Raw genomic sequence first — 26,216 nt, forward strand, 5'->3', positions numbered from 1 at the left:
CTCCAAGTCACACAGATAGTAAGAGGTAAAGCCAGGCCTATGATCCCAAGCCAGGCTCACAGCCATTACACCACATTGCTTTTCATCCCACCTGTCAACTCTCCACTGCCTCCACTTTTCTGACTGCTGTGCTTCATGGCAGCAAGTGTCTTCTTTGATTGTGGCACCTCTCACAATGTACTACGGTCCATGTACTTGTCTCCATCTCACTTAGACTGGGAGCTCCCTGAGGGCACGGACCTTGTTTTATTGATCCCTATACTCCAGTGCTTACCACAGAATAAGTACTTCAAAAGATGTTTCGCTGACTGAGTTGTATTGGCTTTTTCTTTTCTACCTGCTGACTTATGTTGCTGAAGTCCCATATGTCCTCTATCTAGCTCTAGATTCAACACCAACAGTTACTCTTGGGTCTGAAATGGTGTGTGAGTGTGTGTGTGTGTACATATGTGTACCTCTGTGTGTGTTTATGTGCTTGTTATGATAGCAACTGTAGTTTTTTTCCAAACACTTGTCTACATCAAAAGCTTTTAGCCATCATGTTTCTTTAGTTTCCTTTCATCTGGAAACTTTCCATAGTCTCTTTTTCTTTATGACATATACATTTTTGAAGAATATAGTCCATTAAAAAAATAGAATGCTGCCCATTTTGGATTTGTCTGCTGTTTCCTTGTGATTAGATTCAGGCCATGCGTTCCCAGCCAGAATGATGCTGTGTCCTTCTCAGCCACCACATCTGGAGGCACATCATGTCCATCTGCCCATCTGAAGTTAATTTTCATCGCCCAATCAAGATGTTGTCCTATTCTTCCCTGTATAGTTAACATTCTTTATCCTCTTGTAACTAATAAACAATCTGGAGGAAACAATTTTAAAACCATGCATACATCCTGTTACTCATAAAAATTCCCTCCTGGATCCATTGATGATTCTTGCCTGTACCTATCTTCAATATGATGATTACAAGATGACGATTCTGCAACTAAATGCAATATCTGATTCTAGACTAGATCTTGTAGAGGAGGGAAAAAATGCCATAAAGGACATAATTGAGTTATTGACAAAATTGGAATATGAATGGCAGATTAAATAAAAGTGCTATATAAAAGTTAAGCCTACTAAAATTTACTCTCAAATGACTTATAAAAATTCATGTGTGTGTATATACATATATATGTGTGTACATACACATACATACACATATATACACACGTGTATACATACATATATGTGTGTGTGGAGAGAGAACGTACAAATGATAAAGCAAATGGGTAAATGTTAGGAGATACAAGTTAGGTACGTGGGTGTTCCTTGTATTATTCCTATTCTTGCAACTTTTCTGTAAGTTTGAAATTAGTTCCAAATAAAAAGTTAATAACAAGCTTTTAGCCACCTATAGACTAAACATTAGACGTCCCACCTAAAGCCATGTCAGTCTTTCATTTAACGGCTGACACTGAATCAATTCACATGTACAAGCTTCCCCTGGACTGAATGATCCCCAAGGTGTAGCCCTGTAGGAGAGCCTGTGACCTTACATGACCCTTCTATCCCCATGATGGTACCTGTGGAAACTACCAAGTAAATACTGGTGGTATTGTGAACCGGAAGACTTGAGTTCTGGTGGCACATGTCTCAGTTTTCTTTATTAAAAGGCAATACAGAAATGATGAAATGATACCTAAAAGGTCTTGAACATAAGATGAGATGACAGAGGTCCCTGATGCAACAACACAGAACCTTCTGGCATTGGCTCTGTCTAGTCCCCTTTCATGATCGCTGCATACTCCTTCTGGTGTTCAACCAGCTTCATGAATACTTGATATTTCTTGTCATAAAATCTGTGGGAGAAAAATGAGTTATGTTGAATTATCTCAAGACAAAACTGTTATGTGGCTCCCCTTACATTTAGAAGAACAGGAAAATATCTGTTGTTATGGTCTTGCAGACACCTCCCATTTTTTGAACGCTTGCAGCACCCTGAGCAATGGATCAGCGTGTTTCACACCTATTAACATCAACCTACATGGGTTAACCTACATCTTCATTTTAGAGGTAAAGACATTTTCTCAGAGAGACATACCTAAAATATTTTAGCTAAAAATTGGCAGAGCTGGAATTCAAATGCAGGTCAGCCTGACTCCACTGTAACATCCTGAAAGGCCCAGGCTTAACCCAGGAGTTTTCATATCCCCAGCTTCAACACATATTTCATATATGACTAGTCCCAGGTTTGATGACTGGTTTAAAACCACAGCCTGACCAGGGAGGAGACTGAACATTTTAATCACCGTTTGTGGATTCCACACTACATTTCCTTCACAGACTGCTTTATCTGGGAGTGAAATTATGCGGAAACGTGACTCATGTCTTTCCTGTCGCTGTGCCCTGCCTTCCAGGCATCCCCCAGTGGACCTTGCCCTCCCTGTTCTCTCTGGCTGGCTCTTGGGGTGAGACCTGTTAGAACTGGTGTTGGCCATGAGTCAGATGGCAGCGCAGCCCAATCCCGAAAGGGATAATAGCAGCTGAGACAAATTATACTTGAAGACTTGCAACTTGGTCCTTACTCCTTCTGGTGGGAGAGCTGACGTGGGGTGAAGGTTGATGAAGTCAGTTTAGCACGTCTTATAGATTCTGGGGTGCTCTGAAAAGAAGTCCTCATGCGGGAATTTTGGTGCAAGCTCGTGAACTGGGGGAGAGGGATTGTAAGAGTAACCTTGGATACACACAGGGACTTGTACTTGTAACATGCAGAGCTAAACAGATTAATAGGAGTCTCCCATCCCCACTGAATTTCTATCTTAAGCATCCTGGTAACTCAAGAGCTATGATGGGGTCAAACACAGGAGTAACAGATGGACTCTTTCTGAAGGCTGCGTTTGAATCTCAGCTTGACCCATTACTAGTTGTGTGACCTTGGATATGTTACTTAACCTGTTTGTGCCTCAATTTCCCCATCTGTAAGTGGGAATAATTATAGGTTCTATCTCAATAGACTTGTTATGTGAATTAAATGAGGTAATACATGAAAAGCACTTAGAACAGTGCCTGGCTCATGGTAACTGATATCGGTGCTAGTTATGGTTATTACTTTTTAAAAAATTAATATTTCAATATTATCATCAATCTCGCTTTATGTAGGTTCTACGAAAACCTGCTCTCTGAGCTTCCAAATTTATTAATCACAGAATGATTTGGGGGACAGCAATTTTCTCCTTCTCTGATACTCTATGACAATTTAACGTTAAGCAATTTTTTCACTCTATGACATGGATTTCCTGACTTTGGAATCTCAAAACTGCTAGAAGGGAGCTCGGGTCAGTACCCCTTCTCATATACTTGGAGATATCTATTTTTTTTTTTTTTTGTGAGGAAGATTGGCCCTCGGCTAAACATCCGTGCCCATCTTCCTCTACTTCGTATGGGACGCCACCACAGCATGGCCTGACAAGCGGTGCGCCGGTCTGCGCCTGGGATCCGAACCTGCAAACCCCGGGCTGCTGAAGTGGAGTGCGCGAACTTAACTGCTACGCCCCCGGGCCAGCCCCAAAGAGATATCCAATTTTAATACCAACAACTTGCAGCACTTTGTTCACTGGCCTTATTCTTTGTACAGTGGGGAAAGCATCGGCTTTGCAGGCAGAGGAGCTTGGGTGACTTTGGACAACTTCTTTAAATGATTTGAGCCTCTGTTTTGCTGCTGTTAAGAGGGATGATAGCAGTACCTACATCATAGAGGCACTGAATTTTAGACAAGAAAATGAACATGAAATACTCTGTGAGCTGTCAGGTGCCTACACATGAGAACTAACATTGTTCTTATATCCTTCTGTTATCCTGAAATGCCAAGAGATGGATGGACTATATTTTTCCTTTTGCACACACAGGAAGCTGGCACATTTTTCCCTGTGCTTTTTATTTTCCAATTTTTTTATTGTGGTAAAATACACATAACATGAAATTTACCATTTTAGCCAGTTTTAAGTGTACAGTTCAGTGGCCTTAAGTATATTCACACTATTGTGCAACCATCACTACCTTTCATCCACAGAACTCTTTTCATCTTGTAAAACTAAGACTCTGTACCCATTAAACAATAACTCTCCTTTCTCCCCTGCCCCCACCCCTGGCAACCACCATTACAATTTCTGTCTCCATGAATCTGACTACTCTAGGTACCTCATATAAGTGGAATCATATAGTTTTCGTTGTTTTGTGACTGGCTTTTTTCATTTAGCATAATGTCCTCAAAGTTCATCCATGTTGTAGCATGTTTTTCCTTCCTTTTTAAGGCTGAATAATATTCTATTGTATGTATATATCCCCCCTTTTTCTTTGGGTGAGGAAGATTGGCCCTGAACTAACACCTGTTGCCAATCTTCCTCCTTTTGCTTGAGGAAGATTGTCGCTGAGCTAACATCTGTGCCAATCTTCCTGTTTTGTATGTGGGATGCCACCACAGCATGGCTTGATGAGTGGTCTGCGCCCGGGATCAAAACCCACGAACCCCAGGCCGCTGAGGCAGAGAGCACGAACTTAATCACTACACCACCAGGCTGGCCCCTATACCACTTTTCGTATATCCATTCATCCGTCAGTGGACACTTGGGTTGCTTCCACATTTTAGCTACTGTCAATCATGCTGATATGAACATGGGTATAACAAAAATCTCTTTGAGACCCTGATTTCAGTTCTTTTGATATATACCCAGAAGTAGAATTTCTGGATCATGTGGTAAATCTATTTACAACTTTTGAGGAACCACCATACTGTTTTCCATAGTAGCTGCACCATTTTACATTTCCACTGAAAGTGTGCAAGGGATCCAGTTTCTCCACATCCTTGTCAACACCTGTTATTTCCTGTTTTTTGATAGTAGCCATCCTAATGAGTGTAAGGTGGTATCTCATTGTAGTTTTGATCTGTATTTCCCTCCTGATTAGTGATGTTGAGCATCTTTTCATGTGCTTATTGGGCATTTGTATACATTCTTTTGAGAAATGTCTATTCCAGTCCTTTGCCCATTTTAGATTTGGGTTGTTTTTTTGTTGTTGTTGAGTTTAGAAGTTCTCTATCTATTCTGGATGTTAATCCTTTATCAGATATATGATATGAAAATATTTTCTCCCATCTGTAGGTTGCCTTTTACTCTGTTGATAGTGATTTTGAAAGCACAAAATTTTCCCGGGCACTTTTACGTGACTGCTCTAAGTTCACAGATAAATTTGGTCTGGGCATAAGGATGAGATTTGGGATCTTCCTAAAAAGTATATTGAACCAGTCACTAGATGACGCTCTCTGTGATCCTGACTTAAAATCAACTAAATCCCGTCTTCCAAATTCTCCCCACATTCAGTCAGGCGCTTCTGTGTGGCACAGACTTAAGTAAACGTCCCGTACAGATAATAATGTGATTTGAGGCAATGAGGAGATGTGTCACTCAGAAGGCAACAGGCTCTTTCTACTTGCGAATCTTTAGGCCGCCTGCAGGTGGTGCTAGAGCATCACGCGTGTCTGCCTCCACAGAGGGCTCGGGCTGACAGCAGGAAGCCAAGAATTCTTTTCAAAAGGAACACATGGGATTTACTGAAAGAACTTAAAAACAGACTTCTTTCTAAAGTCTTGGGAGGGTCAGCGAAGAGATGGAGAAGAATAATCTGTTTCTAATTTAAACAAAAGCGGAGCGCAGCTATCGCTCCAGGGCCGAGGGGTGCTCAGCTCTCTGTGTCCTGAGTAGAGCCCGCACGTGAGTGCTTGCTCCTCTGACCCGCATTTGGAGAGGGGTTTGTATTCAGAGGGTAGCAGTGGGAGACCTTTTTTAAGAAAATGAAAAGAAATGGGATTGCTTTTTCTGCAGGCATTTCCAACTCTGTTAAACACGATCATGCTTTGGTGGGTCAGCTCCTTTGCCTGTCTATGACACGATGTGGAATTTACTTTTATGTCTTAACCTCAGATACTTTCCTAATTATAAAGGGACTTGCACAACTGTCCCTTCATCTTTAAATTCACTACCAGTGACTTAACATAGATTGTCTTCTTCATTTCTCACCTGGATTATTGAAAACGCCTTCCATCTGGTCTCTCTGCTTCTACCCTTGGGCCCTTTAACTCATCCTCTAAGAAGGCTCTTTCTAAAATCTGCATCTGACCAGGTCCACCGCTGCCTAAAGTTCAGTCTCTCCATTCTGCCCGTAGGACTGAGTCTGAGGTCTTTAGCATGGCCTCAAATCTCCCTACAAAATAACCCCCTGTGCCCCCTACTTCCTGCCATTCTCCACCTCATTCATTGTATTTCACAATGATGTGTTGTGTATAGTTACCTAAACATACCATGCTGTTCCCACCTTTATAACTTTGCATATGTTTTTCTCTCTATGGAGAATGTCCTTCCCCGTCTTGGCCTGCCTGACAATTTCTTTTAAGCATTTAAAGTCAACTTAGACTTAACTTCTTCTCAAAAGCTCCTCCTCACCCCTACAGGGTCACATTCCTTTCTTCCTTGGGCTACTCTGTCACCTGGTAATACTTCTGTTGAAGAACTTACCCTTTTGTTCTGAAATGATCCATGTGCATAAATAAGATTGTGTCTTATTCCCCTCTAAATTCTGCCTAGAGGCTAATGAGCATAATGCCTTGAATATAGCAGGAGCTCAATAAATTAGTGTCCTGCGAATTGGGGTTAAAACACTGATTAAAGTCACGCTGTAGTCCTGAACGCTGAGTGATGCCAAGTGTGGAAGAACTGTGTCCTTTGACGGAAGATATAAGAGATTCCCATTTTAGAATAGAGAAGACCAGATTCACTGCTAATGACCTAGGGAAAGAGCACTGCTCTGAGAGTTCAGAAGTTCGGATCCCAGGCGCGCACCGACACACCGCTTCTCCGGCCATGCTGAGGCGGCGTCCCATATACAGCAACTAGAAGGATGTGCAACTATGACATACAACTATTTACTGGGGCTTTGGGGAGAAAAAGGGAAAAAAAAGCAGGAGGATGGGCAATAGATGTTAGCTCAGAGCCGGTCTTCCTCAGCAAAAAGAGGAGGATTAGCGTGGATGTTAGCTCAGGGCTGATCTTCCTCACACAAAAAAAAAGAAGTTTGTCCTGGACCTCCAGGTCTGGCCCTACCTAGCTCTGTGATCTTAGGGACCTGAAAGTGACTCTCTATGGGGCTTAGTTTTATCAACTATTAAATGAAAGGACTGGATTTGCTGACCTCCAAGGTTTATTCCAGCTCCGTAGCTGCATATGTTTGTATGTCCTCACTCCTTGGCATTCTGCATGTAAAAGATGTAAACTTACCTTTTATCCTCAAGTCTGGGAAACACAACCTTCCCAACTTTGCTCATTCTTGCCATTGCCTCCTGTTAAATGGAAAACAGAACACAGAGACCAGAGTTGGAAAGTTGAAAAACCAAAATGAGGCTTGCCACAGGCAAGAACATTCTAATTAGAATTCACTTCCCCTTAAGATATTCAGTTAGTCCATTTTTTTCAACTTATTTTCTCTGGTAATAGGAATAAATCCCAATGAACATTAAAAGTTACGTCGATGACCACACAGCCTGGGCTTAATAAATGGTTGCGTATTGAGGCCTCCAGGGCATAAACAACCCAGAAGGCGAAGCACTTTTGTGGTCGGCTGCAGGGACCTGTGAGAGGGAAGTACTGTCTCTCCTCATCTCCTGGACACAAGGGCTTAAGAAGTCAACATAAGCAGCCACTGAGCACACTGTCTACTTGATTCAAGAGGACAATAACTGAACGGAACCTACTTGGCACCTGTACTTGAGGATAACATATTTCAGACGTCTTCATTTCACCTTCAGGTCTTTTTCCAGCAGTCTCTGAAATTGTGAGTACAGATGTGAGACCCCTGGGCTGAGTCTAAATGACCTGAGTTCTGGAATGTGACTTCAGGACATTCTTGTCTTTACAATGGGGCACTCAGGCAGACGGCAGGTTGCAACGTCTGGGTGGATGTGGTCTGGTGGGCAAAGCATCAAGATCAATGGTAGGTTGTGTTGGCTCCATTATCTGAACGGAAGGGTTAGGTCTCCTTGGGTAGTCTCCCAGTGCTGGTAAGGCCATGGGAATGGAGTGAACCCAAACTTTGGTGTCTAACAGACTTAACTAGGGAGATTGTAAGCCACAGCATGACAAAGCTCCTCAGAATAGGCCCTATCTTAGGAATGGCTAGTGAACTCCTATGTTAAGGATGTAGTCATTCTGGGGTCCCATATGTACAACCTCCTATTCCACATATTTATGAATTACTCACTATGTACCAGAAACCCTGCTAGGGATCAGATTTACATAAGACATATTCTTTGTCCTGGAGATACTCACATACTCGCAGGAGAGGGAAAAATGTAAAAAGCTGACTACTGACTACCACACAGAATGTGAGAGCCCCTGAGTGTCCTCAAAACGTTCCAAAGTACCCCCTGCCCATCCCTGCCACCTTACCATGACATAGATATATCTATATTAATGTAACTTACCACTAATTCCTTTCTGGCATGCCACGTATTTACTGGTTTATGTGTTCCTTATCTGCCCTCTCCACTCCTTGCCCCAACCAGAACATGAGCGACATGACGCCATGTCTTTGTCTATTTACTGCTCAATCTCAGCACCTAGAATATTCATAAAATATACCGAGCCCCTTCTATGTGCCAAGCACAGCATTCAATATATACAGAATACAGAGATGAAGAAGGCATGGGTCCTTCCATCAAGGAGCTCACCACAGAATAGAAAAGACATTGACCGTGATCAAACTAGAGTGTGATAAACACTGGGCTAGAAGCAGATAAACTTCTTTCCAATAGTTATTCAAGGGTTAGGAAACTTGACACTTTTTCATCTCTAGTCACCTACATGTGTAAGTAAGGAGTTTCTATTCCTGCTAGGATGCTCTACCAACTCTTCCCCAAGGACCCGTGACCATTCTGAACCAGTTATCTGGTTTGCTAGCCCCTGACAGATTTCAAAGTACTCACTAGGAGATCAGAGATGCTGAGAGTAGCAAGCACTGACAGCAGAAAGAAATGGCAGCCTTAAGTAAGGAGGCGATTTTAAAAATTATGAAAAATTACTGAAAAGGAAACCATAGTGAAAAGATAAGAATTAAAAAAGGGCAGTCTGGAGGCCGGCCCCGTGGCGTAGCGGTTAAGTGTGCACGCTCTGCTGCTGGCGGCCCAGGTTCGGATCCCGGGCGCGCACCGACGCACGGTTTGTCAGGCCATGCTGTGGCGGCGTCCCATATAAAGTGGAGGAAGATGGGCACGGATGTTAGCTCAGCACCAGTCTTCCTCAGCAAAAAGAGGAGGATTGGCATGAATGTTAGCTCAGGGCTGATCTTCCTCAAAAAAAAAAAAAAAAGGGCAGTCTGGGGCCATTTTGTGAAGGGGTAAAGAGTCACACACGTCTTAGTGAGGTCGCTGCCATGCCACTGAACAAGGATATTTTAAGAGCTCTGCTCACCCCAACACGTATCAGAACATTTTCCTCCTCTGTAGACTAAGTTCTGACTCCCGTAAAGTGAGCCCCACGTCAACCCCCTTCACCAACTCTGCCACTCATGCTCCCATTTTGTTCTTGTTTCCTCCTTCAGAGTCGTGCTTGCTGTGCTTCTAGAGAGAACTCCGCTGCCTCTGAATCTTGAAAATGCCCCCCGGGAATCTCCTCTTAGTGGAGCTTAGGCCTCAGACTTGAGATGACATTCCGGGATGGCCTTTGAGGGTGGGATCCACGACACTCGTATTATAGAAGGTGCTCCACGAATGTCACTACCCTTCCCACTGTAACAGACGTGGACAAATGGCAGGCAGAAGGGAATTCTTCCTTCCTTTCTTCACATTACCTTTGCTTGTTTTTAAAATAAATTACTGAGAAACAAACACCAGCAATAGACATTTCAAAGGTTTTAAAGAGGTTATTTTGTTTCTCAAAAAGTACAGATTTGAACGTTAAAACTTAGCTCAAGTATCGTCTCCACTGAAAAGATTTTTTTCTAACTCATTCCCGCTGCCTGCCTCCCAGCTGGATTGATTGATTTGCTCCCACAGCACTTCATGCTCCCATCTCTCACAGCATTTATGACACGCCACTGCAATTCCTGTTAGCACATCAGCCTCCCCAACCAGACTCTGAGCTCCTTAAGGCAGGAACTGTTATAATTATTTCCACTGCCAAACTCAGCATCTGGTATATCGTACGCACTCAGGGAATGTCTACGGGATGAATGAACTTAAGGATCATATACGTGACAGAATCCTAAAATGGAAGTTTTGGCTGAGATCTAAAGATGACAGATATAAGATACCAAAGTGAGCTGGAAACAGACCACCCTGAAGAATTTGTAAAAAGGGAGGTTGAGGACCCATTAATCACCAATTAAACCTTTCATCCACATGGAAGGCCAGAAAAAGATGGCTTTTTAGGAGAGAGCTGTTGGTTTATTGTGCATCAGGCCTCCTTCCAGGGGAGGGGTGAGAGCAGTCTCCCCCTTCACAGGTCAAGAGAGCAAGGCTTCCCTGAGAACAACGGGGAGCTTGATGTGTGTCCTTGAGGCTGTGGGACACGGTGGATTGAGTGGGACTCCTGTCTGGAAGAGAAGGGCTGGCTGGCAGCTTGGCTGTAGAAGTGAAGGAGCAATTGCGCTGGGATCAGCCAGCGCTGCCAGAGTCTGTCGGACTCCAAAAGGCATGACTGTTTCCCATAGACCCTAGGTGGCCCCACATGTGAAAGAACTTCATGGGTTGTCTTAGATCCTGTTCAATATGGCCACCTAATGAGGCAGAGGGAGTCTGCATAAAGAAGCTTGAGAGGACCTACTGGATTTCCAAGGAATTAAGAGAAGAGTAAGCAATCTACAAGAGACATTAACAAGACAAGATATTGTGAGATGTTTTCAGAAGCATAGGGTCCTCAGAAAAATCCATGATAGAACCCAGCTATAAACACCTATTAGGCTAGGAGAGCATAAAGCCCATTTACGATAGTGCTACTCAGACAAGAACTTTCCTATACCCTTGACCTTACACCCTCCAACCACCTCAGAAGAATAAGAAAAAAGCTAATATGCTGGAGAGGAAGTAAATGAGGAAGAAAGAAGACTCTGATCACAGCAACCTCTTCTCATTTGCAGCAGACCCAGCTGGAGGAGTTGGGAGATGCCTAATCCCTAGAGGAAAATTGAAGTGAGGATTATTATATATTCTCTGATATTCTAATTTCTGAATTTTGGCCTTGTCTCACAACTTAAAGGGACCATAAAACTCGTATTATCTACGTGACTTTATACTTATTTAAGAAAGTAATGAAACTACCAGAAATTTTAACCAGGACAGAGAAAAACTAGCTCCACTGCACACATGTAGAGGGGTAGTGGGAGTAAAAAATACAGTTGTTCTCAGTTCCACCTCAAGAATTGTGTTTGTCCTAAACACAAGTTACATCTGCATGATAAACACTGGAAGAAAACATATTAAAATGTTAACAGGTTCAGGAGCATGGGTGATAATTTTTTCTCTTGTTAACTTGTTTTTTGTGTTTTCTAAATTGTCTACAGTGGCATATACTGATTTGATAATTGTAAGGAAAATAAAAATATACTGCATTCTAAAAAATATGTCATGCTTAGGGGCTGGGCTGGTGGCATGGTGGTTGAGTTTGCACACTCCACTTTGGCTGTCTGGGGTTCACAGGTTCAGATCCCGGGCATGGACCGACACACCGCTTGTCAAGCCATGTTGCGGCAGTGTCCCATATAAAGTAGAGGAAGGTAGGCACTGATGTTAGCCCAGGGCCAATCTTCCTCCCCCCCCAAAAAAAAAGCAAAAAGAAAGTCATGCTTATACAAGCAGTCAAAAAGACTGGTGCTCACTCTGCTCTCTCCTGGGAGGCAGGGCTCATTGTGGGTATTGGACACAATACTGAGAACGCCCAGAGAATCAGTGCTGTCATCAGAAACAGCACTGCTGAGTTTTCCAATTTCTCCAAATAATTAACATAAAACTGAAACCTCATGAGCCCACTGGCTGCAGTCAATCTGGAAATTACCACAGCATAACAATATGAATTTATTATGGAAATGCTGACACGTGCTAAATATAGTCCCCCCAAACAATATATTTCTGTTCAAGAGGGTTTATTTGAAGTTGACCTCGAAATTCATCCTTTTTGTCAGCAGGCAGGAGCTGGACAATCTTGGTTTGTGGCACGCTACCCTCTTTGTTTGAGAGTCTAGACAGCACAATGAATACAGTGACTTTTCTCTCTCCTTTTTGCCCACACAATGAAAGCTTTTTAAAAACAAAATATTTTATAAAATCGCATTTTAATCACTTCTTTTCTTTCTCTCTATAAGGCAGAGCTATAAATAAACCATGAAAGTTCACATCTGATCGTCACTTCTGAAAGCAAGTGAAGGTTTTCCGTAGGAACAAATAGGGGCCCTGTCCAACGGCCATGAAAGACTGCATTCATGGGGTTGACCCTTCCCCGTCATGTCAAGGCCGAGACACCAGTCCCCACACACTGCTCCCCACTTCTCTGGGAGCAGCACTGGCACTCGGCAGGCCTGCGTGGGCACGGGAAACACCGAGTTCTCAAGTGTTATGGCCTGGCTTGAGAGCCACCAAAGGGCTTTAGGCTATACTGGGGTGACTTACCCAGGGAAATTAGGTTAAAGAAAAGAAGAGGCTCTTTTGCACCCTTGGAGGAGATACGGATTCCATGAGAGGCAGACACACTAAAGTTGTCAATTTGGGGAGCAGGAGATCTGGTACTTTCTCCCCTACCCAGGGGAAGGGGAACAATGGCCTTAAGAGTTTGGGAAGTCTATCAGCTAGTCTAGACCTAGGCACCAAAGGGCACTGCACGCTTGGCAGTGTCCAGGACCACGATCCACAAGGAAGAATAATGAGAACCTGGCATGGTGGAAGCCACACTGTGAGCTCCCAGAAGGCAGGAACCAGGTCACTGTAGATCTCACACCTGGCACAGGCCTAGCATTTAGAGGTGCTTGGCTAATGTCTGCTGAGTTGCTGAATGAACGGGTGATGATGCCTTTCATAATAGTGGCAATGTGAGGTTGTCTAAGCCAGTGTTTCTAAAATGGCACACAGCACTCCAGAGATTGCTCAAGATGATCCATCAGGATTCCAGACGAAAATATTGGAAGTGCCATTTATATGACTTTTAGTTTAAAGAAATTAATTAAGCTTTACCAGCATTTAATATGCAGATTGTCACCAGATCCATCAGTTGGTGCCCACATTGGACAGTCATGAATCATGTAAGATGGGTGAGGTTTCCTAAGAAAAGAATGGAGGCTCTACAGCACTGAGAGGACGGCAGCGTGAAGCTTACAGCTGTGTCCCTGGCTTCCAGGGGCTTGCTGCATGTTGTCATTTACATATTCCAGACTAGTGGATTTATAGCTATTATCTAGTTTTATTTAAATTAACCCACACAAAATGGGCAGGTGGCTGAAAAAGATTTCCAGTGAATGGATTAAAGGTAATCATGATAATTCAGATTCAAGTAAAGAAGAAAGTGGTGACACTTGCACTTGGTACTAGCTCTTCATATTAGAAAGTAAAAACAATGAAGACCTAGTCAGAAAAGACAAGAATTGGGAAAAAATTCAAAATTATCAAGAACACTATTTGAGATATAGATACACAGGCACATACAAAATCACTTAGAAATCATCAAAAATCATTTAAAAAATCACTAAAAACTCACCTGGCCATGATGTACAGTGTATCTTCAGATATTGCATAATGTTAGTATGAAGACACCAGGATAGGCAAATATTTGAAATGTTTTATTTCAGCTACATTTCACCTGTTTTGTAGTATATAATCTACAAGCACAGTACAAATATGTCTATGCTTTTTCATCAATAAGTTTCCATATATTGAGGATGCAAACTCGAAGTTTTTTTAACTGATGGGGGATATGATCCAAAAAACATGGAGCCCATTGACTCGGCAGCCGACTCCCATTGCCATTGCTATGTTACTGGTTTAAGCCAACATTTCCCTGGTGTTTACTCGTGCCACACACTGTGCTAATGGCTTTAACGTATGATCTTTTTAATTCTCAAAATAACTTTATGAAACACGTACCCTCATCTATCCCCACTTTATGAATCAAGGAAGTGAACAGAGAGTATAAGTAATTTGCCCAAGGTCATGAGCCAATATGCAGTAAAGCCAGAATTCAAGCCCAGTTCTGACGCCACGCCATTGCTTAGCCTACACTCAGACCCCACGCTCCTGTCCTCCCTGTGATGCAAACAGCCTGGGCCCTGAGTCCGCCAGCTTGAGTTCAAATCCCACTTCTGTTCTTATTAGCTGTGTGGTCTCCTTAGGTGAGAATGAGTGTGTGTGTGTGTGAGTGTGTGAGACACTCATCAGTACACTGCACCTTTTTTCAGAGATGCTGACACATAGCTCTGAAATACAAGAATCTGCCGTCTTGAGGAACTCTGACTCATTTTACTGGAACAATAAGTTCACATGCTAATGTGTGGGCTGAGGCACATGACCCCTCCATAGAAAAACAGAAAGTATAGCAATGTGATTTTCCTCCAACAAGCATTAAGAAATGGCTAGTTGTTCTTTTATTTATCTTGTTTTGTTTTTCTTTTCCACACAGTCATCTTTTGACCTACACCTAGTATTCTGTATAACCTCCATGCTTTGGAGACAACAATGTCAATTTAGAAGCAGAAGGGGACGGGAGAGGAAAGAGTGGTTTTACCATTATCTCCATTAATCATGATATAAAGGCTGGTACCTATTTATAATTTTAATTACACTGTATCTGTCTACCTACCTACCTACCTACCTATACACATACATATATCTTGTTTAGACAGAGTGTTTAGAGTGTTGATTACATTGATTACATGACTTTAAAATACACCTCAAATTAGTCTCTTAATCATAAAGGAGGGGTGGGATGTGGAGCTCTCTAATTCTGCAGGAAACGGAGATGCTAGTGGAAAGATACTGGGTTTTAGAGATAAACAGGCTTGGGATCATATCCAGGCTCTGCTACTGAACAGATGTGTGAACTAAGCCTCAGTTTTCCCATCTATAAAGTGGGAATAATAATATCTACTCACAGCATTGTTGACAATTCCAGCATCTTGCTCTCTGACTACCCTCTCCTAATTGGTCTCCTAACTTCCACTTTGGTACCTTAACAGCAGTAACCAGTCAGGATGAGTTTTCAGAAAGAGAGAAAATATAGTGTAGTGATTAAAATTACAGTGCCTGACGAGAACAGACCACCAGGGTTTGCAGTTGGGTGTTATCACTTACTAGCTGCATTATGATGGACAAATTACTTAACTTCTGCATGCCTGTTTCCTCTTCTAAAATTGGGGATAATCACAGTATGCCTCTAGTAGGACTGTTGTGAGGATCACGTGAGGTATTTTGAGGAAACCACCTAGAACAGTGCCAGCACATGGCAAATTCTGCGTGAATTTGACATGTTGATTAGCCCACTAGCAGGCAGGCGCCACATGCTGGGGTTTTACCTGATTCACTAACTGCACTAAGACCTGTGCCTGGCCAAGACAGGCATATCCATAAATATTTGCTGAATGAATCAATGAATGAGGTAAATTAGATTTTGTCTCTCTGGGCTGTCTTTACTCACAGTACTTCTGCCATCGAATGTGTGAATTTTTTTCCTCACACCGACAAATTTTCTAACTCCAGACACCAACTGGGTGTCCCACAATTCAATTCTGACACTCATTACCCAGGGTTAGCATCAGACTCCATAGGTTTAACGGCTTAGGCCCCCAAGAAGCCCCCTACTTCCGATGGCAGTCACAAGCCCCAGGCCTCCCACACTTATGACCAACCAGCTATAAATGGGGGGTTCCCATGACCAGCCCTCCCACCTCAGATTTGATAATTTGCTAGAACGGCTCAGAGAACTGAGGAAAACTGTTTCCTTACTATTACTGGTTTATTATAACAGATACAACTCTGGGACCGACAGATGGAAGAGATGCATAGGGCGAGGTCTGGGGGATGGGGGTATATGGAGCTTCCATGTCCCCTCTGAGGCGCCCCACCCAAAGCTCTTCAAACCCTGTTGTCTAGGGGTTTTTATGGAGGTTTCATTACATAAGAACGATTGATTACATCATTGGCCATTGGTGATTAACTCAATCTCCAGCCCCTCTCCACTCCCTGGAGGTCAGGGGGTGGGGTTGAAAGTTCCAACCCTCTCATCAGGCTTTGGCCTCTCTGGCGACAGACCACCATGCTGAAGCTACCTAGAGGCCCCCAGTCCTCTGTCACCTCATCAGTATACAAAAGACACTTTTCACTCCAGATTTTCCAAGGGTTTTAGGAGCTGTGTGCCAGGAATCAGAGACAAAGATCAAATATTTATTTTTGTTATATCACAGTCTCACATTCCTAGAAACCGCAATGAACTCCCATTGGTTTTTGAGTGAAATTAAAATTTTGTAGCATAGACTACAACTTTAAGATCGAGCTTGTGCAGATGTCTCCAGCCTCACTATGCCCCCTGTTCACTGTGCTGCTGGAAACACACTAGCACCATCTTGCTATTGATTGAACACATCAAGCTTGTTCCTGCCCAGGGCCTTCCCACTCTCTCAGGAATGCTCTTCTCCTGGATCTTTGACTGCCTAGCTTTTTCATGAGTTAGGTCCTTTTCAAAGATAATCTTGTAGAGGCCACTCTTGGCCACTCTGGGCTGAAACAGTCCACTTCTCCCAAACACCTCTATCACATCATCTCATTTTCTTGCCTTCATAACCCTTCATAGCACTTAGCATGACCTGAAATTATATTGTTCATTTATTTGCATCCTTGTTTATTGTCTACTTCTTCCTCTGAGACCCTCACCTCTACTCTTCCCTCCTGGATCTAAGCTCCATAAAAGCAGGGTCCTTGGCTTTCTTATTCATTGATGTATCCCTAGGTCTTAGCAGGGAATTAGTTCAACGGTAGTTGAAAGTATCAACTTACTGCATGCCTTGGTAGCGAGACACTGTGCATTTACATCTTGCCTCATTTGATGCTTACAAACATTCTGTGACAAAGGTCTTATTATTTAAATTTATAACAAAAAAAACAAGCTCAAAGAGGTTAAGTGACTTGCCTAAGATAATAAATGGCTTAGCTAGGACTTGAAACTTGCTTTAACTTATGAATAAGACCAAGCCCATTCCTTGAGGAGCTCACAACCAATAGGCAGATCTTCCGTGTTAGTTCATGACAATTTATCTTCCTTTGATGACTTTGGCATCCTGTAAACTCTAAAAGCTTGCTTTCTCCACTGTCAAAGCCAAATCCAATTACAGTCATTATATTGTGCTTACAAAGGCAAGAAGGTAGATTCATTGATATATAGAAAGATTGTTCATATTAATTTTTGAAACAAACAAAATTACTGCCAGCTGCATGACCCTGAGTAAGACCCTTCCCCTCTCTGGGACTTACATTCCTTATCAGTAAAATGAGGGGGTTGGATTAAATTATTTCTAAAGTCTTTGCCAGCTCTGCAGTCTGTTGGTTCAATACACGTCTTTTTTTTTTTTTTTTTTAAAGATTTTATTTATTTATTTTTCCCCCAAAGCCCCAGTAGATAGTTGTGTGTCATAGCTGCACATCCTTCTAGTTGCTGTATGTGGGACGCGGCCTCAGCATGGCCGGAGAAGCGGCGCGTCGGTGCGCGCCCGGGATCCGAACCCGGGCCTCCAGTAGCAGAGCGCGCGCACTCAACCGCCAAGCCACGGGGCCGGCCCTACACATGTCTTTTTTTGATTAACTCTCAGTTACCAAGTGAGCCAGTTACTCCCAATGATACACTTTATCAGGGTTTTCCTAGGCTTGCTCTGAGAGGGAATACCCACTGTTTCTCCAGCAAGGTGCAGTTCCATTCTAGTTCCATCCTAGCAAACACGGCACAGGGGAGGGGTCTGCACTAGGTAAGGCTGCCTCCCACTGCTGTGGTATTTTGTGGTGGGGGCCTGATACATGGCCTGGCTGCTAAGGAGCTGGGCCCAAATATGAGTAGTTGAGCAAGTATTCATCCTATTTACATGAGTTTGACTTGCCTCTTATGGGTTTTCTAAAAGCAAAAATATCAAGCTTCTTCCTAAAAGCATCAGAAGGATTATAGATGAACTTCAAAACAACAAGCCGCCGCCCATCTAATAATCCATTGTTGACCGGAAAAGAAAGGGTCTTGCTGATATTTCTGGCTGAGAAGGCATAAAGTACTACAGTGAGCTGTAACAGAAAGAATAATAATAATAATCATGGTAGCTAACATTTATTGAGTACTTTCTATGGCCCAGCACTGTATTAAATACTTCACCTACTTTATACGCCCAGTTGAAAGATGAGGAAAACATACAGCTTTGGAACCTGTACTCTTAACCATGCACTGTGGAACAAAGGCTTTGGTCATATACAGACCATAATGCGAAACCTAGCTGTGCCCTTTAACACTTCAAGTCTCAATTTCCTCGTTTTAAAAATGGAAATTTTAATACCTATTTTATAGGCCTGTTGTGTGGACTAAATGCTTAAAAAGTATAGTTGTTATTATTATTACTACTACTACAATTTACCCATCAACTAAAACAAACCTTATTTTCCCAGAAACTTTATTAAAAGGTAAGAGTTGCTCTGCATACACTTGGGTATAGGTTTCAGGTTGGTGGGGTGGGTGGGCTGGGGAAGGTGCTGAGTGTCAATGTTCTCAAGGCTCTCCTCAGTATCATTTCCAGACAATTATTCCTCCATCTGCAGGCAAAACACCCTGCTCTTCTGAAGCTTATACCACGTAATAGTAGAGATACAATCATACCCATGTCCCGTGCATCTCAATGCTGTCACCATCAGCCTCTTGCTCACATCCCTATGTTAAATGAGGCTAAGGCCTAGATCGCAGTCTCCTTATCCACGTGGAGGTTTGTCATTATCAAGGAAGGCCTCAGCATCTGTTTACAAGACCCATCCAGTGCTGAGTCTCATGGTTTCAAAATGTTTCCAACTCCAGAAATTTTCATTTCCACTTTACTTCAGCATTCACACCCAGAGCCATACCCTGAAACTTATCACCCACTGAGACTGCTATACTTATGTATATTCCAATATTCTAATAGCCATTTTCTGATTTCAATTGCCCATTAGTCCAATTCTCTCATTGGCCCCATCATTCCTACCAAATGTCCTCCTCCACCTCATGGTAACTTCCAGAATCTCAATCCTATCCTTTTCTTTCAATCCATATACTACTTCTGGCTCCAATTTCTTCCATAGCCAGGGTAGAGTCCACCATCTATTACATCAAACATATTGACCAACAAGAATTACCACTAAGACTCTCTTGGTTGCCAAATTCAGCTGGTAACTCTAATCCACAGAAGTACTTTAGCCAAGATATGCTTCATTTGTAGCTGTAAGGGAGAAATTTTGTTTAGGATGGAGCAGGCCAATGGGAGATTGCAACTCGAGAAAACACAACATCTTGGAGGCTCTCAGGGTCTGAACACCTTTAAAATTCACGCTGCCTGCTTCAAAGTTAATTCCGTACTGGGAAGAGTCTTTGGCCAACAGATCAGGTACCATAATTGGCAGCAAAGAATCAAAATGTGATAGTATTAACATAGTGCACAATGATTGAGCTGCAAGAGATGCTGGGTGTTTAGGCCAGTAAATACCCAAATAATCTAAGACACAGGGTACCTATCCATCCATCCATCCCTCCAAACCCTTTAAAGCTCCCTGTTTTGGATCTCCAACTCTCCTAGGCCAGAGCCATATTAAAGGCGGGGCCTGGACACCCTTGTCTAGCCTTTGGGGCTGGCCTTCAACTGGTTTACAGTACAGAAGTCCCACTGGCTATGCCAGAATTCATTTCAAACAAACTCCAGGAGGGAAAAGAGAAGCAGAAAGGTTGAATCTGAAGCCAGGAGTTGGGGAGGTCAAGGAGGGCATCAAAGGGCCAAAGCAAGAGATGGGCTGAAAGGAAACTGGGAAGCCAGTAGGGCAGGGAGGGAGCAGAGGTCAGACAGAGAGAGGGAATAGTGTGGAATGCAGGTCTAGGATAAATCACTGTGGTGTCCTTTTAATTTGGTTCATAATCTTTTCTTTGTGCCCAAAACCCCATGATTTCCCTCTACCTTAGCTCTTAGCACACAGTAGGGTAAATATCTGTTTACTTATATGTCTCCCCAACTAGACTGTGAGATCCAAGAGGTTAGAGGCCATTAATTTTTATCAGTATTCTCAGTAATGAATATAATGTGACTCTTCAATAAATACACGTTGAGAGAGTGAAAGAATGAATGAGTAGATGAATTAATGAATGAATCAGGGGTGGGATATCTGTACAAAGCCACTTTGGGATCGCCCTCAGTTGTACTTTTTGGTAGTTCCCGTCAGTTCAACATATTCTTCATCGTCAGATGTCACACAGTTAAGATCATGGATTCTGGACTGCCTAGATTGGAACCCTGGCTCTTCTAACCAAATGGCTTGGGCAATTTACTAACTTCTTTGTGCCTCAGTTTACTCACCTGTAAAATAGAAATAATGGACATAATTACTCATAGAGTTATTAAGATAAAAGAGAAAATGCACGCAAACCATTTGAATTAGTGCCCAGCACAAAGTAATAGCTTAAAAAATCTGAGTTATTTTTACTCTTACAATTATTATATCCATCTCCACCCCAGCACTACACAGGATCTTATAACGTTTTCTTGAGCGCTACTATTTAAAGATAGCGCTTCCTAATCTTCTGCTACATGAGACATGCTGGCTGGCAGGGGAGTGATACAGAGCATGGAATAAAGGAACCATTCAACAATGAATACCAGCTGATGCCCCTGGTTGATGAAGAGAAGGAAGATGAACAATGAGCAGAAGGGGGCTGTAGGGAATAAAAGTCGTAGGAGCTTCTAGGTTTAGAAACACAGAGTTTATTTTTGGGTTGGACTTCCAGGCCTTTTACATAAAACAAACAAAGAAAACAACAACTATGTCAGCTGTGTTTATGAATATGAGCTTGCTCTGGCTTTCACAAGACATAGGGAATTCAGTCTGCTTCCCTCTGGTTACTAAATCATAGACAGACACATGATGTGCTGGAAAGAGAACTGATTTGGAAATCAGGAGGCTCTGGTCCTCTATTAATCTTAGTCTGTGCTCTGTAATTTTGAATAAGTTGCTTCCTTTCTTTGGATCCCAGTTTCCTCTTCTTCAAAATGGGAAGTTTGAGCCAGACAATGTTAGTTTTATTGTTTAACAAATAGTTTTTGAGTGCCTATTGTGTGCCAGGCATTGTGCTGGGCACTGTGGGTACATGAGTGAACCAGAGCTCTGATCCTTGACCTCACAGAGCTTAGAGGCTACTGAAGAAACACAGGTACTGCAGGAGGAGGTCCAAGGGAGACAAAACTGGTCTGGGGGCTTAGGAAACTACCTGAAGGTTGAAAAGCAGTTGGCCAGGTAAAGAAAGTTGATGAAGAGGGTTCTAGGCTGAAGGAAATGCATATTTGAGGTCAAGATAATATGGCACATTCAAAGAACTGAAAGAAGTCCCAGGTGGCAGGAGTAGACAGAATGAGGAGAAAGAGTGATAAGAGATGAAGCTACAGATGAAGGCAGGAGTCAGGTTTTGGATGGCCTTGTAAATCATGTTAAAGGTTTTTGACATTAAGCCAAAGTCAAGGGGAAGCCATTGGAGAGTTTTAAGCAAGAGCGATCCCCTTCAAGTTTGTAAAAGAGCACCTGGCTGATGTGTATTAGAGAATGGTAAAAGTAGAGGCAAGGAAACCACTCAAGAGGCCTCTGGAGCAGTCCAGGTGGGAGATGATGCTGGCTTGGACTAAGGTGGTGACTGTGGAATTGAAGCAAAATGGAAGAATTCAAGAGACATGAGATGTGGTTTAGAAAGAGACTGTGAGAGACAGAGGTGGAGGAAAAAGAGAGGGTGGGTTCAGAATGTCCTTGAGGTTCTGGCAGGAGTGATTAAGTAGATGGGGTGCCATTTACAGACAGTGCCATGTACTGGGCTGGGGCCAGTTCTGCAGGCAAAGATGGAGATGATGAGTTCAGATTTGGTCACGTTTAAATTGAGAGGCCTGTGAACCCTTTCAGTGGAGATGTTATGTGGATAGCTGCAGAGCTGCGGGCATATAAATAGTAAATGAATCCTTAGAGATGGATGAAATGGACAGAATCATGTAGAAGACCAACATATAACATTGGGCAGAGGAGAGAGGTGAGCTGGCAAAGGAATCTGGAAAGCAGCATTCAGGAGCAAGGGGAGGCAGTGGTTCCCATCACCCAGACAGAAAGTTGCAGGGAGAGGGCCACATGTAGGAATTGTGGTCTACGGTAGATATACAGGTAGGTGGATCAGCTAAACTGTGACAGCTCAGCAAGGAGAGAGCTGGGGAACAAATACTTTTATTCTATCCTCTAGGCTCCTGCTGGTGCCTCCCACTGGCCAAACCCAACTAGAAACTAGGGAGTAATGGAGGCTGTCTGGGGACAATTAATATATAATGATAGAAGCCTGCCTTACAGTTGCAGTGTTTTTTTATAGTGTTCAGTGGCCTTTAGGCAGGCATAATAAGTAAGGCAGAAACTTGGATTCATCCTGGATTAGGGTTTGGTAAGGCAAGAACGATGGGAAAAAAATTAAAAAATAAGATGACCGTGTGTAGATTGGCCATGTGGAAAGAGCCAAGAGGGGTAGGAGGAAAGTAGAAGAGTACATGTTGATTCTGTTTTAGGCACAAGGAAACTGAAACTCAAAGCAGTCATGTGGCTTGCTCAGGACAACAAGCTTAGTTAGTGGTGGAATTAGGAGACAGGTCTGTCTAGGTTGAAAGCATTTTCCACACCACCATTCCACCTGCAAGCAAATGAGTGGTTTGATTGAACTGGGAAAAGGGGGTACATTTTCATTTTTGCTTTCAGTTGAGACTGAAGCATTACTGGAATTTTCTACCCCCAATATACAAACTCATGCACACTGCAAAGCAAGGATGCCCTTGGACATATTCATTATAGATGATCATACCAAAAGTACAAGCTAAGAGGTAGATGAGGAATGTGCAAGGGTGTCTTTTGTGAAATAAAGTGGAATGAAGTTCTTAGGCATGCTCTGTTTCCCACTCCACGTCTGCTCTGGTTTTCCCTCTAGGTGGTACCTGATGGGGTCACCCTCTTACTTACACCCAGTGGAATGGGCAGAACGGGGGAGGGAGTGCCAGATGACTTGCCCTGTGTGTCTGGTACACACATATAACTCATGGGCATTCCCAGGGCCTTGGCACATGGTGAATGCTCAGTGATTACAGGGTGAATGGAGTCTTTCAAGGACCATGTTTTGTGTGACAGGTATTATACGGTCTGACAACAGAATAAACGATTAGAGATCAGAACTCCAAAGCTGGGGACAGTGCACAGAAAGCACTGGAAATAGCTAGGTTGGAATTCTGTGGTGTGACCTTGGGGCCTAATCTCTCTGGGCCCATTTTTGAAATTTTGTCACTTATAAAATTTGGCCAAGACCTAACTGGTGGTTGTGAAGCTCCTGGCCCAGGTAAGTGTTTGGCAAAAGCCCATTCTTTCCACTTTCCTGTCCCTCTCTGGTCCTTCCACTTTACTTAACCATTTCTTTCATTGCCCAGAATTATCCCTTTCTTCTGACACTGGATTCCACTCACAGACGATAGCAGTGGTTTTCCACAGCTTCCCAATCATGATTACTCTAGTTTGCTGTTGTTTTGTTTTGGTCACTTTTGGGCCTTAGTTTGGGGCTTGGTGACCCCAGGTGTCCGTTCTGTGGAAACCACGGCATTTTGGATCATGGCTTTTTCCCATCTTTGAATAAACACTGAAAGCTTTCTTTACCTTTTATTCCCACTCTCGTTTGCCATCTGGTGCCTGTTTTGGCTGCATCTGTGTTTGCTTAATGACTTTAGGCGAGGGCTGAGTTTACATATGGGAAGAAGGAGAGGGCTTTGCTGATTTCTTCCATATGTTCATTTATTCATATATTATGATTCTTGTAATCTCACCAGCATAGGTCCCTTCAGGCAATCCTCACACTGTTCCTTGGAGACCTGCTTCTTTGTGTGTTCAGCTGGGAGTTTCTGTGAGAATATTTCGGCAATGGCTGTTACCTTTAGCATAGCTCAGTGTGTCTTTTAGATGGTACACGAAGTTCTTGAAGTTTGTTCTTTTTGAATGGAGGAGGCTTATCTGATTTGGGTGATTCTGTGGAAAGAGTCAGGAGACCTGGGTTCTAGTCCCTTCTCTCCATTTGTGAACGGTGTGAATTCAGACAAGTTCTATAACTGCTCTGGTCCTCAGTTTGCTCATTGCAAACCAAAAGGCTTGGGTTAGGTTTGTTCTGACACCTGAGAGCCAAACGGCTCCAGCTTTCCCTCTCCTGCATCCTCCTCTTCCTCTGGTTCTGGGTTTCTGGCTCTTACAGATTAGATGTAAAGTCCTGATGCGTGCTTTCCCTCTTCTCAGCTCCTAAGCAGAGGTGTGTATAGAGAAAAAAATCCAAGAAAGGCACTCCATCCTCTGCATGATGCATGAATGAAAGAGGATGAGCTCTATTTCTTGTTTTGTGAAAAGTCATCTTGATTTCTTTTCTACAGTATACTCAGGACTCAGCTTAGTGTGATGGCTCATGAGCTCTGCAAAGAGCAGACCTGGGTTTGAAACCTGCCTCTTCTCTTACCAGCCTGTGGTGCTGAGCAGGTTTCTTAATTTCCCTAAGTCTTATCTTCCTTCTCTGTAAGACGGGAGTAATTTCTGCCTTGTAGGGATTGTGAGTGGATAAGTAACCATTACTTCCTAGCATGGTGTTTTGCATAAAGCAAGTGCTCACAAATGCTGGTCACCTGTGTGCACAGTGGACTCACTGGCGACATGCCACGGTGCTGAGAGTGCTTCAGAGGAGGAAAGTGACAACACTCAGGGAAGATCACAAAATCAACTGACATCAGAGCTGGGACTAGAACTTAGGACTCCTGACTCCCAGGCTGCAGATCTTTCTCATGAGCGGAAGATGAGGGGGGAAATGGAGGGCTGGGTGGGATTCCTGGGGACAGATATTGGCTAAGGGAGGAAGGTGGCATAAGCCTTACCCCAGAGGGCTGGGAAGTAGAAGAGAGATTCTCAAGGGGGCCAGGAGTGTGTATGGGGCAGGGGGACAGTGAGTGGAACTCTGTGAATGTCCTGGAGTCACTCCGAGAGGTTCTCTCTTTCTGTGCCTGGGAGAGTGAAATCCAAAAGAACAAATTCTTCAGTGGATGTTTTTGGACAGGGCCAGACAGTGAGGTGAGGCTGTGTTTGGTAGTTTGGACAGGAAAGATTTGCTAGTTTATTTGCAGAAGCCAAATTAATCTCTGCCAGATAATCAAGAAATAATCTATCAGGTTAGAGGCAAGTGGAGAAAAAGAAATTCTCTCTTCCATAGCTTCCCCTTGGACACTCTACTCAGAGCACGAGGAAGAGCAGCACGGTGAGGGGGCCGCAGACCACTGTCCCTCTAGATCCCTCCTCTCTCTGCCGGAGAGCAGTCAGGATCCGAGAGAGAAGGGTTCACTCCTCCCCCAAGGACTCATATATGTACGTCTGTATGTATGCGTCCTGTATGTTATGGCTTAGCTGACATTCAAAGGATGTGTAGGCATTAGCTAGGGGAAGGATGGGGAAAACATGCAACCAGCATGCAGAGAACCACGTGGAGGAAGGGAAACTGACACATTTGAGGAATGAGGAGGCCAGTGTGTCTGGAGCAGACAGAGTGAAAGCAAGTATGGATAAGACAGATCCCGGAGGCAGCAGAGGCCACACCACACGGACCATGCAGCCTTCTTTCCCAGAGCATTGGGAAGCCAGAGGTGCCACCACCTGGCTGCTCTTGCATACTCAGCCTGGCAGGGGCCAGGGGCAGGGGTCCAGGAGGAGATTAGGGTGGGAGTGCTGGAAGAGGGAGATGCACACAGATATGAGAGGTGCTCAGGAGGCTCCAGTTATTGACTGGATGGAGCGTTAGGAAGAAAGAGTTGTCAGACATAATGGAAGAACTCTTAGATTTCTGGGCTTAGGCATCTGCCCCACATAGGCAGAGGCAGAGGGGGGA

General features: G+C 43.4%; 1 protein-coding gene across 6 annotated transcripts in view; it reads right to left on the reverse strand.

The window, feature by feature from the left end:
* Nucleotides 1-1,474: 1,474 nt before the first annotated feature.
* The window catches only part of FGGY (FGGY carbohydrate kinase domain containing), a 395,835-nt gene continuing 371,093 nt past the window's right edge, over nt 1,475-26,216 (reverse strand). For 2 of the 6 annotated variants that reach the window (XM_087445838.1, XM_087445839.1), the window contains 2 exons: nt 7,308-7,369; nt 1,475-1,841 (listed from right to left, as the gene is read on the reverse strand). In XM_087445838.1, coding sequence (XP_087301964.1) covers nt 1,760-1,841; nt 7,308-7,369 — 144 coding nt within the window. In that variant the 3' untranslated portion in view covers nt 1,475-1,759. The remainder of the gene's footprint in view (nt 1,842-7,307; nt 7,370-26,216) is intronic. The other 4 variants (XM_087445832.1, XM_087445834.1, XM_087445836.1 and 1 more) reach the window with 3 other exon arrangements.

Source organism: Ceratotherium simum, chromosome 22 (genome assembly GCF_057802395.1).
Source record: "Ceratotherium simum simum isolate JZ-2026a chromosome 22, ASM5780239v1, whole genome shotgun sequence".
NCBI lineage: Eukaryota > Metazoa > Chordata > Mammalia > Perissodactyla > Rhinocerotidae > Ceratotherium > Ceratotherium simum.